Source organism: Artemia franciscana, unplaced genomic scaffold, assembly GCF_032884065.1.
Source record: "Artemia franciscana unplaced genomic scaffold, ASM3288406v1 PGA_scaffold_212, whole genome shotgun sequence".
Taxonomy (NCBI): domain Eukaryota; kingdom Metazoa; phylum Arthropoda; class Branchiopoda; order Anostraca; family Artemiidae; genus Artemia; species Artemia franciscana.
The window spans coordinates 175582-193209 of record NW_027062646.1 but is presented as its reverse complement, the minus strand read 5'-3'; the positions used below and the strand labels follow the sequence as shown (position 1 = coordinate 193209).

The 17628-nt window shown below is 35.1% G+C and overlaps 1 protein-coding gene across 1 annotated transcript in view; it reads right to left on the bottom strand.

The window, feature by feature from the left end:
* LOC136041408 (phosphatidylinositol 4-kinase alpha-like) overlaps positions 1-17628 on the bottom strand; it is a 62434-nt gene that overhangs the window by 14587 nt on the left and 30219 nt on the right. Inside the window, exons 7-8 of the mRNA XM_065726063.1 lie at positions 16099-16238; positions 4831-5116 (exon numbers count right to left, since the gene is read on the bottom strand). Coding sequence (XP_065582135.1) covers positions 4831-5116; positions 16099-16238 — 426 coding nt within the window. The remainder of the gene's footprint in view (positions 1-4830; positions 5117-16098; positions 16239-17628) is intronic.

Here is a 17628-nt window from a genome sequence, read left to right as displayed (position 1 = left end):
TGCAAATCAGATTAAGAGTAGAATGAAGAACCACCTTCTGGGAAGAGATTAAGTAAATAATTTAAATGGGCTGGCTTATTGTCTTGTTTTCAAGTAGGATTTTTTTTTCGTAGGATATATATATATATATATGTATATATATATATATATATATATCTATATATATAAAAATAAGTTGTCTGTCTGTGGATGTGTGGATGGATGTGTGGATGGATGTGTCAGGTGACGTCACCTGAAAAAACTGGATTAGGTGACGTCAAAACTGAAAAAACTAAAAAAAGGCAAAAACTACAAAAAAAACTAAAAACTAATAAAAAAAATAAAAAAGCTAAAAAACTAAAAAAACTATAAAGGTAAAAACCAATAAAAAACTAAAAAAAAAACTGAAAAAACTAAAAAAAGGCAAAAACTACAAAAAAAAACTAAAAACTAATAAAAAAAGTAAAAAAGCTAAAAAACTAAAAAAACTAAAAAAACTAAAAAAAGGTAAAAAACTAAAAAAAATAAAAAATAAAAAAAAACTAAAAAAAAGGAAAAAACTGAAAAATAAGCTAAAATAAAGGTAAAAACCAATAAAAAACTAAAAAAAAAAAGGAAAAAACTAATAAATGACGACACTCAAAGAGAAAGCGACCAGGACAAAAAACTAAAAAAAAAGGCAAAAACTACAAAAAAACTAAAAACTAATAAAAAAAATAAAAAAGCTAAAAAACTAAAAAAACTAAAAAAAGGTAAAAAACTAAAAAAACTAAAAACTAAAAAAAAACTAAAAAAGGTAAAAACTAAAAGAACTAAAAAAGAAAAAAATAAATGACGACACTCAAAGAGAAAGCGACCAGGACAAAAGGAATGTTCGATTAGCAATCAACAAAGCACCGGGACACAGGGAGTATAAATGACGACCAGGACACAAGTAAAAAAAAAAATTAACAAAACTAAAAAGAAGGTAAAAACTACAAAAAAACTAAAAAGAAAAAAAAACTAAAAACTAATAAAAAAACTAAAAAATCTAAAAATCTAAATAAACTAAAAAAGAAAAAAAAAGGAAAAAAATAAAGGAGAAAAACAAAACTAAAAAACGAATGTATATACAGACCGGTACACCGGGATACAAATGACGACCGGGACACAGGGAATATAAATAACGACCGGGACACAGGGACACAACTACAACGGGGACACCGGGGGAAACAGGGGGATATAAATGACGACCGGGACAAAAAAACTAAAAAGAAATAAAAACTAAAAACTAATAAAAAAAACTAAAAAATCTAAAAATCTAAATAAGCTAAAAAAGAAAAAAAAAGGAAAAAAATAAAGGAGAAAAACAAAACTAAAAAACGAATGTATATACAGACCGGGACACCGGGATACAAATGATGACCGGGACCCGGGACACAGGGAATATAAATGACGACCGGGACACAGGGACACAACTACAACGGGGACACCGGGGGAAACAGGGGGATAACCTGACAATCTATTTATATGCAAAGACAATGGGACAGCAAAGAATGTTGTATATTCGCAAGTTTTACGTAGTTAAAACCATATATATATATATATATATATCTATATTCACAGGTGGGACATAGGGACACAACTACAATGGCGCGTAACTATTATGGCGCGTAACGACTTACGCGCGCGGGGGGGCTTGGGGGGGGCGCGAAGCGCCCCCACCAACTAGGTGTTGGGGTGGCGCGAAGCGCCACCCCAACAGCTAGTATATATATATATATATATATATATATATATATATATATATATATATATACACATATATATATATAAATATATATATATAAATATATATATATATATATATATATATATATATATATATATATATATATATATATATATATATATATATATATATATATATATATATATAAACATATATATAATATAATATGTATAAGCGTCATCCAGTGAAAAAGAAAGGGAAATACAAACATTTTGGCCAAGACTTCAACTCAGCCGTCCTCAGTGCAAAAATAAATAAAAAAATAAATAAAACACAAAAAAAGGGTGAATAACTGTCTCAATATACGCATATCTAGAAGAAACATTGCGATAATCTCCTATTAAAATTTTTCTTATCCAAGTAGCACTTGAATTGAGATTACTTTTTGGTTCCTTTAAATTGTAGGTCCATTTTTTTGGTTCCAAAGTCATGTTCTGGCGTACATATATTTAAAGACAATACTGGTTAAGCATGCCAATACAAGAAATCGTAGGAAAATTAGGGGATTTAAAGCCAGTGAAACAGAAAGGGAAATGCAAACGTTTCGGCCAAGACACCCACTCAACCATCCTCAGTGGAAAAAAAAGAAAAAAAAGATGAATAATCACCTTCTCACTTGGACATAGAAAAGGTGACTATTCTTACCATTCGAGCGAGAAGGTGATCTCGACAGAAAACCGTCAACCAAGCGACCTCGTCACACAAAAACCAGCTGGTATGCTCGATTTAAAGCGAAATTCTCCAATTTTTTTAGAATTTTTCTCTGTAAATAACAGGTATTCAATTTTCCATATATTTTGGATAAATATTCAAAAAAGTATCAATAGTACATATTTACCAAAAGCCTTTCTTTTTTCTTAATTAAAAAAAAAAAATGTTCAGAACTGATAGGCGAAATTTTTCGATTTTGATCCAAAAAGAAAAGAAACCGGACATTTGCCCATGTGAGGACATTCTTTCCAGTCATTGGACATCAAATCCAACTGCCGATGTGAATTTTTGTCACAACCTAGCTTTAGACATCTCACTAAAGATATTTTAATGGTGAGTCACATACTGCATATCCAACCTGCATGTAGGATATGGGAGGAGGACCTGGACATGTCACTGGGGAAAGGGTAATTATTTGAAATTCCGTAATTTAAAAAGGTATTATAACAGGTCTATTTTTACGTTTTGAATAGCCCCCCCCCTTTCTCAAGTAAATTCCGACGGGCGTCAACTGTCATCTCTCATTTAGTAAATGGTTGTCAAAATGGCAACAAAAAGAGCAACCCAATATTGAAAATATTCAAGATTTGAGACAAAATAGAAAGCCTGAATTCAAACTTAATTAGTCAAGATATGTGGCAGTGTTGTTTCACAGTCCTGATTCAATCATGGCACACCAAAATAAATTTTAACAGGTGACTTTTGAAAAAAAAATATCTGGGGAATGGATTGTAAGAAGGTTAATTCAATCATGAATAATAAAAACTTGAACTTAGAAGTAAATAAGCACATAAATACAAGGGCGATGTTCTTCCTCTAGAACTAGAGACTCTCTAGAACCCACCCTCCCCCCATCCCTGATTTTTTTTCAGGAGTGTGTATTTATCTTGCATGCTGCAGAATTGTATACTGGAAGAACTGAAATTTGCTTGAGATCATCCCAATGTGCAGAAATTTTTTAAGGGTAAACGTTCAAGAGTAATTTCACAGCCCTGTTAGTCCTGTATTGAAGATAGCGAATCGGTTGTTTTATAACCATTTTTCTTTTTATTTAAAACGGGTACCGCAACATTTTCTGTTGTGCAAGGAGTTACTAATTCCTAACACATTTTGATTTCTATTCATTCCTATAATTCTTCTTTTAATTACAGCAACATTTTCTGTGGTGCTACGAGTTTTAAATTCCTACCACTTATTAATTTCTATTTATTCCTTTACAAAGTATTTAATGTTAAAACATTAAAGACCAATTTCTTTTTTTTATATATTTTAATATAGTTTTTCAATTTCAGTTTCGTAACTTACCATTTATTACCGCTTTTCAATCATGACAAATGATTGTTCTTTTGCCTTAACCGTTAACCGCTTAAATTCCTTAACCGTTGTTCTCCACAATCTCTTTCATCAGAGTAAATGTAAGAGAACACTTGGACTGTACTTACTAAATCATCTACAGGGTTGTTCGTGATTCAAGTTCTCTTATAACTTTAAACAAGCAGATATATCAATCCGGTGAACCGGAATTTTGGCTCTTTGCATACAATCAAGCTACAAATAAACCCTGTGGTAACATTCTATTGGATCTCACTCAAAATATGCCCAAAGAGTTACGTGTGGTCACGCATATTTTTGACAATGAAATTATCGTATATCTACCCGTGAATAGTAAAAAAAAATTATTAGTGGCCATCATGACACTGAAGAAACTATATGAAAACATACATTTATTTTCTGTCCTAGGTAATTCAAAACCGCGGTTTAGGAAGGCTATACTCAAACACGGCATTGACAATGAATTCATTAATCTCCTATCTGAACTTTGTTTGTGAAGACAATATTTAACTGCCAGAAGTAGTTAGACAACGGACAATGCAACATCGATCGCTTTTACTTGTCCTAGCTTGCAAAAAGAAACAAAAAGATTGTAAAAGAAAAAAGGCTGTGTGGCGTGTGGTAGTTTCTTTTCATTGTGTTATTTTCTTTAGACATTTTATAGTTAAACACATGAAATTTAACAGCTTTATTTGACAAACTAACAATATTGTAGAATAAATATAAAAACACTTTTCGAAAAATTTCTCATCTATACCAGGGTTCTCTGATACATTGAGTTTGATAGGTAATTTTCATCAAGATCCCATCCCTCTTTGGGGTATCTCCCCTTTTCTTAAACTAGCCAAGTTTTCTCAGGCTTGTCACTTCTGATGAGTAATTGAAATTTAAGGATTTCTATACATTTAGCGTAACCATAAAAAACCGTTCAATACTACGAACTGTTTGATTACCTAGTTGGAACTGTCCAGTTTGTACTCTATTAAAATACCAACGTAAAATGATTACTAAAGCACAATAAGCTTTAGAAAACTTACAGGAAGAGCTTAAACTGGAGCCAAAGGAGTCAGCCTGACGCTCCAAAGCCACTAATATCGATGACGGAGCAATTAAAAAGTCTTTGAGACTCCCAATGATGAAGTTGTTGGAACATCTAGGGAATTTTTCAGCTAGTTTTCCCAGAGCCTCAAGACATGTCATGTGCAACGGTAGTTCAAATTGGGCTTTCGTCTGTATTCTTTCAACCAGCTTCATAGCAAGACTTTCAGCCGAGACTTCATCTGAGACTGCCCAGACCAATGCATCAATACAAGCTCCAATTAACTACAAAAGAACAGATGTCAAAGAAGATAATCAAAAGAATATAAAACCATAAGAATAGATGTATTCATTTATTTTCATTAAATTACCAAAAATGAAATCAATTATTTAAACAAAGCTACTATTAGAGGGTCAAATGGCCTGTGCACAATGGCTCAAATTATTAACTAATTAACATCAACAACAACACAAAAATAAGACAACAAAAAGAAGACGAAGAACAAAACAACTAAACTATGATCTTCACACAAAAATCGTTCTCGCCCTGCATCTCATTTAAAGGGGCTTGCAATTCAAATGAAGAAACCGATTCAGAACCGGTAATACTGTCCAGGAGGCTAATCTAGAGGATTACATTCATGTAATAAAACACAAAGGTTGAGCTCACTCTATTTTTCTTCTTTTGAATGAATGTGTTTTATTGCCCACTTGATATATACAAAATCACAAGTGGAGTAATGAAAAAAATAAAGAGAAAAACACTCATAAAGAAAAAAAAAACATTAATGAAGAATAAAAGACTAATAAACAAACAAACAATGGTAAGGAATTAAAGCACACTTCTAATAAATACAAATTATTACCTAACGTGATGAACTACATGAATGACAAACGAGTCAACGGAGACTTGTATAAATGATCTAAAGCTCGTTTATACGCAGTGTTATTCGATTTGGACACACTTAGTGCACGGCACGGATTTATGACAGAATAGCTTCGGCCAAGTTCAGCATTTTAATGCCAAGGCGGCAAACTAAGCAAGTACTTAGCCAACTTATAATATCTGGTGCGCATTTTCCGTCTTTTGGTGATAGAGCAATTCCCAAAAGGGGGAAATGTACAAAATATGAGGTGTTACAAGCTCGTTAGATAGGCACCTCAGAATATGGCAATTTACGACATTTTTCAGTACAACTGCTTTTCCGTACCCCGGAGCACAAATTTTTGGAACATTTTGGCAATTATGTCAGGGCATCATCCTTGAATCGCAGCCGTATTCAAATCCTAAGCATCTCAACGAGTTATTACGGCGGATAACTTCTCCTGATGGTGAACAAATACAAGGATTGTGTTGCTGCTCATGACTAGAGTATACAATAAACCCCATTTTTGTGGGGTTTACCTTTAGACCGATACTATTGTACAGCTCAATGGTTTTAGAAAATTAAGATGAAGATGAGCTCAAAATCAGAAGGTCATCTGTATATGAAATAAGAGACACATTAATACCTTCAAGAGAAAGACTCCCAGCTATATATCTCGTCACCGAATATATGGCGCAGCAGAAAATAATTAGACTGAGGACCGAGCCCTGGAGTAAACCTCGACTTATCGGTATCATACTAGACATCTGAGCCGTAAGATTTCCATCCTTATAAGCCCGCCCCAAAACAGGCTGGATAAACCAATGGAAATACTAATCCCGTAAAACACACACTATTCCAATATCAACACTGGACACAATTAGTGCAAATAAAATTGAGGATGCAAAACAAGGCTTTCAGGTATAATCACACGGACGTATATCTACGCTACACACGTAAAGAGGGATACGACTGTAATCAAAATGGCGTAATATTTTTCTTACAAGCCGGTGAGCAGATGCGCAACCACGATAATCTCGGAAACTAAACTGCTTATCTTCAACCAGACATTTGCTAATCAAATGAGGCACTAAAATACACTCAAATACTTTACTAATCACGAAAGACACCGTAATTGGCCTGAATGAAGAGAATTTAAACTTATCTCCACTCTTTTTTCGAGCGTTCGTTGATTTACCACAGCAAAACACACTAGTCATCATCCCTAAATCATGGCACATTAAGAATAAGAGACAGATAATCATAAAGCAATGGCGAGCCAAGTTTCAGATGGTTGGAACCTATTCCGTCAGTACCACACGATTTCCATATTTCAGGCGTTTAACAACGATGAAAATATCAGAAGCTACAATGTTTATAGTTGATCGGTCAAGTTTTGACGAATTAAGAACTTGTCACAAATTCGCTTCAAATTTGGCATTAAGGGACTCGTCCTGATTACCCAAAATTTTGTTGTAACGGCTAAGCCAATCAGTTTCTGAGATTAAATGATCATGTTTCATAGGGAGGGAGGAGGACCGACTTAAAAGGCACCATAATTTTATCGGATTACCTCTAACTTCACGGGAAGCCGTTTAATTTACCATAAGGTCTCGTCCACAACACTGGTGTAATCATTTTTGGTATCTCGGAAAGCAAAGGTACACTACGAGGTCTATCGCAATCGTGCCAAAGTCGATACCAAAATTTGACCTTGTGTATCGCACGCTTCACGCAAGGATTGTCCCAACCTATTTTGCGCATGCCTATGCGAACGCGGGAAAACGGTACTGAATTTATCTCAACACATTTATCTCAATTTATCTTAACGCATTGATTATTTCGGTACAGAAAATATTAAGGGCTAGATGATCTTTTTCACACTCAAATGCTAGTAAGCGAAACGGCACTTTTATCTTACATACTATAAGGTTCAGGTAACTTTAGTATATGGCGGGGTTAACTTTTTTCAATTTGCAGTCTTTTGTGCCACTTGTGTTCAGAATGATTAGGAACAGAGTCTAGAACGGAACTAACAGCTGGATTCCGAGGTGATCACTACATGCAGCTTTATCGTCGATAACCGCTGAGCTACCTCTTGTGTCGAAATTCTCCTTGTGTGATAAACAAAAAGAAGGGGCCTTCTTTTTGTTTATCAAATTTGCCTATGTCAAAAGTTGAGCCCGAAACCTGGTAAATGAAGTTAAACTGATTGTCTTTCTTCGCGTGAGCTTAAGACGGGGGAAGACTAGATTGAAGTATAAAAAATATGCTATCATTTCGTCGACTACACTTAAAGTCCCCGCATATTAGTATCTTGTTGCTCTGATGCTTCGCTAAGAACCTACAAAGACGAAAAAAGCTCAGCTGAATTTGGCTTCAGATTGTTGGCTTCGGTAGTTTGTTGGCAAATAAAAATTCACAAGAACAAGGCTTTGTCTATAGGAAAATTCCACAGCCATAAAAAACTTACGGGCATCAAGTAACTACCCATTTCGATAATTACTGGCAATGACAGCGAGGCCTCCGCTTGGACGACCCACTGCCGAAATTTTCGTGGCAGGGTGAAATAGGCAAATCTTATTTGGCATTCAATTAAAGATATTTATATTTTCACTCGTAAGCAGGTGTTCTTGGACTCATATAATGTCATGCTTCAAGAACAGTCATAAAGTAACTGCAACTTAGAGTTGTGTCCATATATGTTACGAGAATATATCGATAAACTTGTCACCATTATTTACTTGCTTTGGCGATCACTTTTAGAGCAGACCAACGAAGGGTAAATGTAGGATGATCTCCACCGCACCTGGGACGTTTCAAAAAATTGGCAGAACATGGGATATTCTTTGACGTTTCTTGGTTTCCAGCACAGATAGCACATTTTGGCACATTTTGGTTCGAAGGACATGTAGCCCATTTTTATGTCATCCATTTTTTTTTGTTAGAAACATTCCTTCACGAGGTATACCAGTTGGAAAGTTTAAAGGGGTTGACAATTTCATTAGTAAGGTACACATTGAAACCAAAAATAGGCCGATACCAGTTGTAAGACATATGGAAAACTTTTAAGCAACAGTCGGCTGTTAGCTCAAAATCATCTTTGGCGATTAGGGGTTCGCAACTTTTACTAGTTGGTGTACCTAATATTTGTTTCCGGTGTATTTGATGGTAAGACCAATTTGGTTCCAGTGGTATGACATATAGGGGACTTGTAAGTAATAATCGGCTGTTAGGTTAACATCATCTTCAGCGATGAGGGGTTTACAGCTTTTGCTAGTTGCAATGAAGGGTTTCCAACTTTTGCGAGTTGGTGTACCTAGTATTTATTATAAGATCCTTACAGATTGACAATTTCAGCTTTTAATCGAAGCGAGGAAACAAAACCAAAGTGTTGCCCTTGTAACACTTTACTCGGCAAAGCCAAACAAAGGTTGCCGCAACACCTCACGTTGCCCATGCAACGCTGATCTAGTTTAACTTATTTGTTTTCACGATTCAACATGGCAACACTGACAAAAAGGAGATACTGCCCTTAAGACTTCCTAACTTTGAAAAATCGAGAAGAAAAATGTTAGAGAAACACATTTTTCAGGAATGAAGAGACCTAAGACGTGTACAGAGGAGCAAAACAAGTTTTCATTTCAAAGCCTTTGTACAGCAAAGATTCCTTAAGCTCATTATTAGAAAGCTAGATGATGAGATCAAACCCGATTTCTTGGATATTTTCTTCTTTGATTTATATCCGCTCATTGAGTCAGTTATCATTAGGTTTCAACTTAAGCAATTCAGCCTCATATCCACCTTAAACCACCACTAAAATGATAATAACGAAAAGAAGATGAACCTGAATCTTTTTTGTTGCAATAAAAAAAATAATAATAATAATCAAGAGTTGAATGACAATCCTCGATCCAAAATTTATTACTAACGGCCTGAAACTTGAAGAGTCAGATCATAAAAATGAAGTAGAGAAAACCTTTGTTTTCTGAAGGAAAATTTATAATTGGGTAATATACTACTACTACTAAAAGTAGTTTTTAAAAAAATAAATAGAAAATAAAATCTGCTATTTTGTCGCGATAATTATGGTTGTGTGATTATGGAAATTAGTAAACGTTGCATTTGGTGACTTGTATATGGATTCGTTACGGGCAAACCAAATACGGCCTGTTTCTTTTTTTGTTTGTTTTTTTCCAAGATGGAAAGTGTCAGTCTTCTGTTGTTTGTTATATTCTATTTTGTTCTTGTTTAGTTGTTTTTTTTTGTTCTTTTTTGTTTTTGTTTTGTTGTGGAGATGAGGCCATGTTACTTTGTTGTAAAACAGTATGAATAGGGTTGATGGTGATCGTGGTACCCCGGGCAACAGCCGTCTTAAAAATTTTGAAGCTTTGTTTGTGGATTTTGGTAGTATGTTTACGGAGCAGCTCCATCGGAATTATGATTTTGGGATTGCTGGTCAATATGTTTCTTGTAATTCAAAGTACCTATTTAAAGATAAGCCGTCCTGGCCGAGTGGGTTGGTGCGCTGGATTCGGGATCCTTTGTCTGAGAGGACATGAGTTCGAATCCCAGTGTACCCAATTATTCGGTTTGGGACGGGGGTCAGTGGTGTGACCCTGCAAGCTTAGCCAGAGTCGACCCAGCTCTAATTGGGTACCTGGAGAAATCTGGGGAAGGTAAACAGGAAGGGTGTGCGAAAGCACAGGATGGCTGGCCCCCAACCCCCATTGCACTTCCTGGCTGAAGGGCCAAGAAACGGAGATCAGCACCGCCGGTAAGGACTGTTAAGTCTAATGCCGTATCCTTTACCTTTACCTTATTTAAAGATGGTTTGAGGTCCGGGTACAGTGGTGGTGATTCTGAAGATCTCAGAATTTTCCACCATAACTGCCAGGGTTTGAATTCATCTTTTAATTTTATAAGCGAGATATGTGAACTTTCCATTTTTTAGGTTATTGGTCTCACAGAAACATTGCTAAATGAGCATAACTCTGCTCTCTTGGATATTCCAGGGTATACACTTTATCATAGGAATCGTCAATTTCGACAACATGGAGGAATTGGAGCTTATATACGGAGCGATATCGAAGTTTTGGTAAGAAGTGATCTAGTGCTGCATCATGAGATGTTATTTGAGCCACTTATCCTTCAGCTCATGCTTAAGCTAAAAGATGTTTATATTGATGTACTATATAGACCACCATCAGGGTCTATACCGGCCTTTATGGATATTTTGGAGGAACAGTTAGATAGACTACCTACTGGTTTGCACCCATTCTTCATGCTTGGGGACTTTAATATTGACCTTAACGATATGAATTCGAATACTCCTATGGACTTCCTACAGCTTTGCATGTCATATAATTTAGTTCCCACTATTAACATTTGTACGCACGTTACCACTTTACCGGCAAAGCTACCTGATAATATTTTTTCTAATTCTAACTTTTCAGATCCAGGGGTTATTGTTACTGATGTTTCTGACCATTTTGGGATTTCGGCAAGTTTTAAAGTTTGTTTCCCGGGGCAGCAAGGCCCTAGACTGAAAATGAGTATGTTACCTGTTCTCAACCAGAGTAACCTAGAAACGTTTAAACAAGAGATTTCTAATGTTGATTGGAATAATGTAGTTGAAAATCTAGAAGATATAAATATAAATTTTAATAGATTTTATGATACATTGATCTCTATTTTGAGTAAGACTTGTATAATGAATCGGACAATGTCAAGGAAAAAGATACCCAAAAAGCCGTGGTTGTCACCTAGTCTTCTGCGGTGCATAAATAAGAAAGACCAGTTATATAGGGATTCAATAAGGAATGAAAATGATCAATTTTGCACTAGAATTTATGCAAATTATAGAAAGGCTCTTAATAAACTTTTGAGAAACGCAAAGAAAAAATATTTTGAGTGTAAATTTGAAGATGCTTGTGGTAACTCAGCTAAAACATGGAAAATTATTAAAAGTGTTATAACTTCAACAGATCCGGTTCTGCCTAATGAAGTTACTACAAGTGATGGGTTAAAATCGAATGAGCCTGATGTAATATGTAATACCCTTTCGGAACATTTTGCAACTGCTGGGGCTCGATTTTCTCGTACTACAGTAGCTTCTGATAATGATCCTCCACTTGAAACTTTTATGCGTACTTCTGTCGATGTATCAATGTATCTAAGATCTGTCACTCATGATGAAATTCGTAAGATTATCTTTGAGATGAAAAGTTCTTCGGCTGGGAGTGATTCCATTAACCTTCTTGTTTTAAAAACCGCGTTTCCAAGCATTTCACATATATTTACGTCCCTTATCAATGCTTGTTTTAAGCAGGGGAAGTTCCCCAATTGTCTTAAAATCGCAAGGATAACTCCTGTGTTTAACGGTGGTAACAAGAATGATTTGGGGAATTATAGACCCATTTTATTATTACCTGTTGTTTCACGAGTTTTAGAAAAATGTATTAATATTAGAATTTATGAGCATTTGGAACGTCAAAGCTTCTGCATCCAAACAGTTTGGATTCAGGAAAGGTAGAACAACGGAAATGGCGATTTCACTTATTACTACTATAACTAATAATGCTCTTGATAAAAAGCTTAGGGTAGCGGGTATATTTTTGGACTTAATTAAGGCGTTTGACACTGTTGACCATCGAGTTTTATTAAGAAAAATGTGAATTTTATGGATTAAGGGGTGCTACATTGGGTTTACTTTGCAGTTATCTTCATAATAGACAGCAGTATGCCAATTAACAAGGATTTTTGTCTAGTGAAAATGCTGTTAATTGGGGGGTTCCCCAAGCATCCGTACTGGGTCCGACTCTGTTTTTAATTTTTATTAATGATCTCCCGCATGCTGTGAAAGCTCTGCCCAGAATTGACGACTTTGTTGACAACTGCCCGAGTAAGACCCAGGTTACTATGCCCTTATTTGCTTATTTTCCTTTGCCCCACGCGTGCCTACCCGTAAAAAAACTAATGTCGCTTATGTTTATACCTGTTTATATGTTCTACAGAGTACTTGCATCTCGGTCCAGCTTTCTCTAATGGTTGAGATAGGGATTGATTGTACATTCTGAATTTAGTACAGTGGTTCAGAATTTCAGGGGTGAAGATGGGGAGCAAATTCGAAAAAAAATAAAACTGGCTGAATCGTAGGACACAGCAGAAATATCATAAGAATCTCGAGGTCTCACGGGCCTAGATACTCCCCCTTGTCCATTAAAAGGGTGCTTTTGTGAAGATTTTATCTTTTGCGCGTAACTCGGGTATCAGAAGTCAAGTGAGCCAAGTTTGCCCTTATTTAATTAAAATACATTTTTTAAACTTGTGTTCAATCACTTACAGGCTATAGCCTCTAGGCATTATTATTTATTAACCTAAATGTATTCTTTTTTAAATAAATAGACCCTATTACAAGGCCGTATCCAGAGTTTTTTGGGGGGAGGGGGTGGGGTACAACAAAACTTAAAAACGCTTCAGAAATTCATTTACATGCATTCTTGTTTTATTTTTACGAGTCGGACAAAAATTTCCGCGGATGGACCTTCGTATCTGGTAACCTCCCCTCCCTGGATACGCCTCCCCTTATCTGTTAGACACTTGCTTATCTTTGCTGGGAACTAAGAACATGGCTGTTGCCATTACTTAGTATATGAAGCATTTTATCTCTCAAAAATACTTTACTAGCAAATGCAGTATCTATTACAACAACAATTAATTATCTAGCTGTCAGGACAGTCGGAATAACGTCAAATTACCATTCACTGAATAAAATATAAACAAACAACTAAAAATAATAAAATCTACAAAAATCTAACTAAATAAATAACTATGCACCGAATTATATTAATCCTAAAAAAAATTATTCGTAAATATTTCCAAATGGTTTTTGGACTATTTTTTGGGGGGGTGTCTTTCTATTGGACCGCTCTACATGCTGAGTCATTATGGTGAATAATACTCATACAAAAAAAAAAAAACAATAATTCTATGAAAGGCATTAAATAAAAAAATCAAGTCCTTTACATTTTCTTTCCTTTTTTTCCAAACCTACTTATAACTTGGTCTGATATCAAATATCGACATAAATTGCAACATAAATCAACTACAAATTTGTTAATCTTTTGTTTTTCTTTTGAATATTCGTCTGTTCATTTAAGGTATCCGAAATCTTGGAAAAAAAAAGAAAATAGCCAGTTAAATATGCCCACTAGCCATGCAATAGAACCGACTGATGATATTTAGCCCCGGAGCGAATTTCAGAAGAATGAGGTTGGGTGGGGAGAATGAATTCTGAAAGGGCAACTTCTTTCTATGAAAAGAAATGAGCAGATTTTAAAATGTAAATAAAAAACAATGCTTTTTAGAGGCATGATGAAACAGGACATACACAAGAAGTTATTTTGTAGAAGATATGAAGGGTTTGGACCATTTCAGGAGAGTGGGGGGGAGGAGGATGAAAGGACAGCTTCTTTCTGTGAAAAGCAAAGAGCAGATTTTAAACTGAAAACATGCACGAATAAGCTTATAAAAAATGTAAATAAAAAATGAGCAAAAACTCAAATGAACCACGAAGCCAAGCTCAGAATGAGCGTAAATTAGCTCGAGCAAACACAGCCATGGACGCATGTAGGATGTTTTTTGCGGGGGGGGGGGATAAACAACTTTTCTTTGATAATTTGAATAAAAAGTGCCCAGAAATTCGGGAGAGTTAAGGATTTTAGTATTAGAATGGGGGGTGGGTCACCTGATCATTGTATGGAACTAGGTTTGCGCATGTGCTTAAAATAAGAATTGAAGAAAATGTATGGAAAATTTATTAAATTGGTTTAAGATAAAATTGCGGGGCGGGACTACTTGAGCAGAACGTTGCTGGTCTTTTTTTGCGAAATTTCGCAGAATTTTTGGGGAAAAAATACAAAAAAAATTTGACTTTTTATCAGAATTTTTTATAAAATAAAGTCAAGTCAGCTAGAATAAAATCTTTTGTTGGTAGTCCTAATTGGGATATAAAAATAGATTTGCACATATATTTAAAATAAGACTTTCAAATGGTGTAACAAAAGGTTACGGAAACTCAATAAAACCAGTTTTAAAATCAAAATAGGAGCAGATCGATTTGAGCAAAAAATTCTGATCTTTTTAAGTAGAAATTCGAAAAAAAAACAAGTCATGCTAAAATTGCCAAAAATACTTGTTTGCAAAAAGTAACACTCAAAATTGATATTTGCCCTGGACTAAAAAACGCTGCTTACTAGGACATTTAATATTAGATATTTGGGATCCGTAAATAGGTTTACGCAAGTATTGAAAATAAAAGTTCCAAATGGAAGGACCAAAATTCATGAAAAGCCAATTAAATTGAAAAATCAAATAAAACCAGCTTTGGTCTTTAAGTGCGTAAGCAAAATTAGAAGATTTATTTCAGCAGAAAACACTTATTTTGTCAAGTAAACATTTAAATTGGTATTCACATTGAAATAAGAGTCGAACACTAAATCTTAGACAATGAATCGAGACATATAAATAGGCTTGCGCAAGTAGTTAAATAAAATTTTCGAATTTAAACAAAAAATTCATTGGAAATTAATTAAAACTTGTTTTAATTAAATCCTCTGTGAAATTTCAGCAAAAATGAAATACAACTCATTTTATTTTTTTTAATTGTAAATTATCTCTTAAAATGAATCCTTACTCTAGAATAAAAATTGTTGCTGACCGGGACACTTGACTCAGAACATTTATTTGTGATATGGAAATCGATTTGCAAATTTATTTAAAATAAAAACTTCAAAACGCAAAAATCGGTCGAAAATAAGTCAAAGCAGTATTAAAAATCTTGAATTGCATAAGCAAAATTAGGAATGGAACCAGGGGCGTATCCAGTGGGAGAACTGAGATTGACCCCCCCCCCCCTATCCAAACTATTTCTTCGACTCGTAAACTGGCTATAAAATGCAGGTGAAAGGAATATTTCTAAAAAAGAAAGTATCTGACGCGTAAAGTAGTCTTTAAAATGCAGATAAAAAAAACTCACCCCCTCCCCCTGAACAAAAGATCTTATTGATAACCCCCCTTAAAAAACAAAAATCCTGGATACGGTCCTGATTACTTGTCTAATAAACACCTAAAATGTATCATAAACGCTATTCATCATGGAATAATATTCGGAATAAAAACGAAATAAAAATTAGAGACATAACTATTTGAGTAGAATTTTTCATTAAGCAGCACTTTGCAAAACTCTAGCAAAAATGAAATATAATTTATTTTGTAGTAGCACTTTAATTTTCCAATAAACGCTGAAAATCATTCATAAACACTATTTATCATGGAATAAAAGCTGGAATAAAATGAAATAAAAATTGAAATGAAAACTGAGCATAAATGGTTGCTTACTTGGACGTTTAACTTGTACCGATCCACTGGAGATTTCGCTTCACCATCGCAACGGTTTTCTCGACTAAGCTCGGCGGATCCATTTTTGAACAAATCACCCACAATTTGGTAAACATCCTTCAGAAAGCTTGCAGGCAAATCTAAAAAGAAGGGCAAATTATCTACAAATAACTATTGGTATATAAGATACTGGGACAACATAGTGGTCGGAAACCACCGTCAGATTTTGAAATTCTTACGATTTTTCTCACATATTAGCATATTAACGAGAGAAGCCTATGCCCTTACTCCGTTTTTGTAAAAAAAAAAAAATATATTTACCTCGTACAGTTTGGCCAAGATTTTTGTTTATCTCGGTCCAGTATGCATTAAAAATTTTGCTCCAAGTTATAAATTTGATTTTGTAAGCCGCTTGTTGTTTTTTTGACTCTTGCTTGTTTTGTGACCCATAGGCAATTTCTTTTTTTTATTCTGCAAAGGTGTAACATTTGGTCTTTTTGACATGCTAACTAAGTCCTGACTAGGATTTTTGGTTAATACTATTTTTGAAATTCTAGTGTTTCTCTGACTCGTAAACTGCTCTCAAAATACAAGTAAAAACACCATTAACCCCCTTCACTGCCGTAAACAAGTAAATTGGGTTAAAAAATCTTTCGACTTTTCCCTTGTGATCCCACCCTCAAGTGAAGAGACCAGGTCCACCTGACCCTCTGAAAGTTACAACTTAATTTCTACTGCCATTCTTAAACTGTTAGCCCCTTCCCCTCCCCAGCATAACAAGAGCTAAGAGCTCATATGGCGCTTGTGACGAAGTCGGAAGAGCCAAGGGCTCATATGGCATGAGCTCTATCGAAATCCTAAGAATCAACGGATTGATTTAAAAGGAAAATCAGTGGCTTAATGCCGGTTGGGATTTAAAATAAGAGTTATGAGACACAAGGTCCTTCTAAATATCAAAATTCATTAAGATCTGACCACCCACTCGTAAGTTAAAAATACTTCAGTTTTTCTAATTCTTCCTCTCCCTTCATTTTCCCAGATGGTCGAATCAGGGAAAACAACTTTATCAAGTCAATTTGTGCAGGTCCCTGACACGCCTACCAATTAACATCGTCCTAGCACGTTCAGAAGTACCGAAGTCAACAAAGGACTAGACCCCCCCCCCTAGCATTTTCCAAGATTTCGGGTTTCCCTCTGACTCCCCCCAATATCACCATATCCGGTCATGATTTAAAATAAGAGCTCTGAGACACAATATCAATCTAAATATCAAATTTCATTAAGATCCGATCATCCGTTCGTAAGTTAAAAATACTTCAATTTTTTCTAATTTTTTCGGATTAACAGTCCCCCACTCCCCTCCACCCAGATAGTTGAATCGGAGAAACGACTATTTCTAATTTAATCTGGTCTGGTCCCCGATACGCCTGCAGAATTGCATCGTCCTAGCTTATCTGGAAGTCCCTAAACTAGCAAAACCAGGACAGACAGACCGACAGAATTTGTGATCGCTATATGTCACTTGGTGAA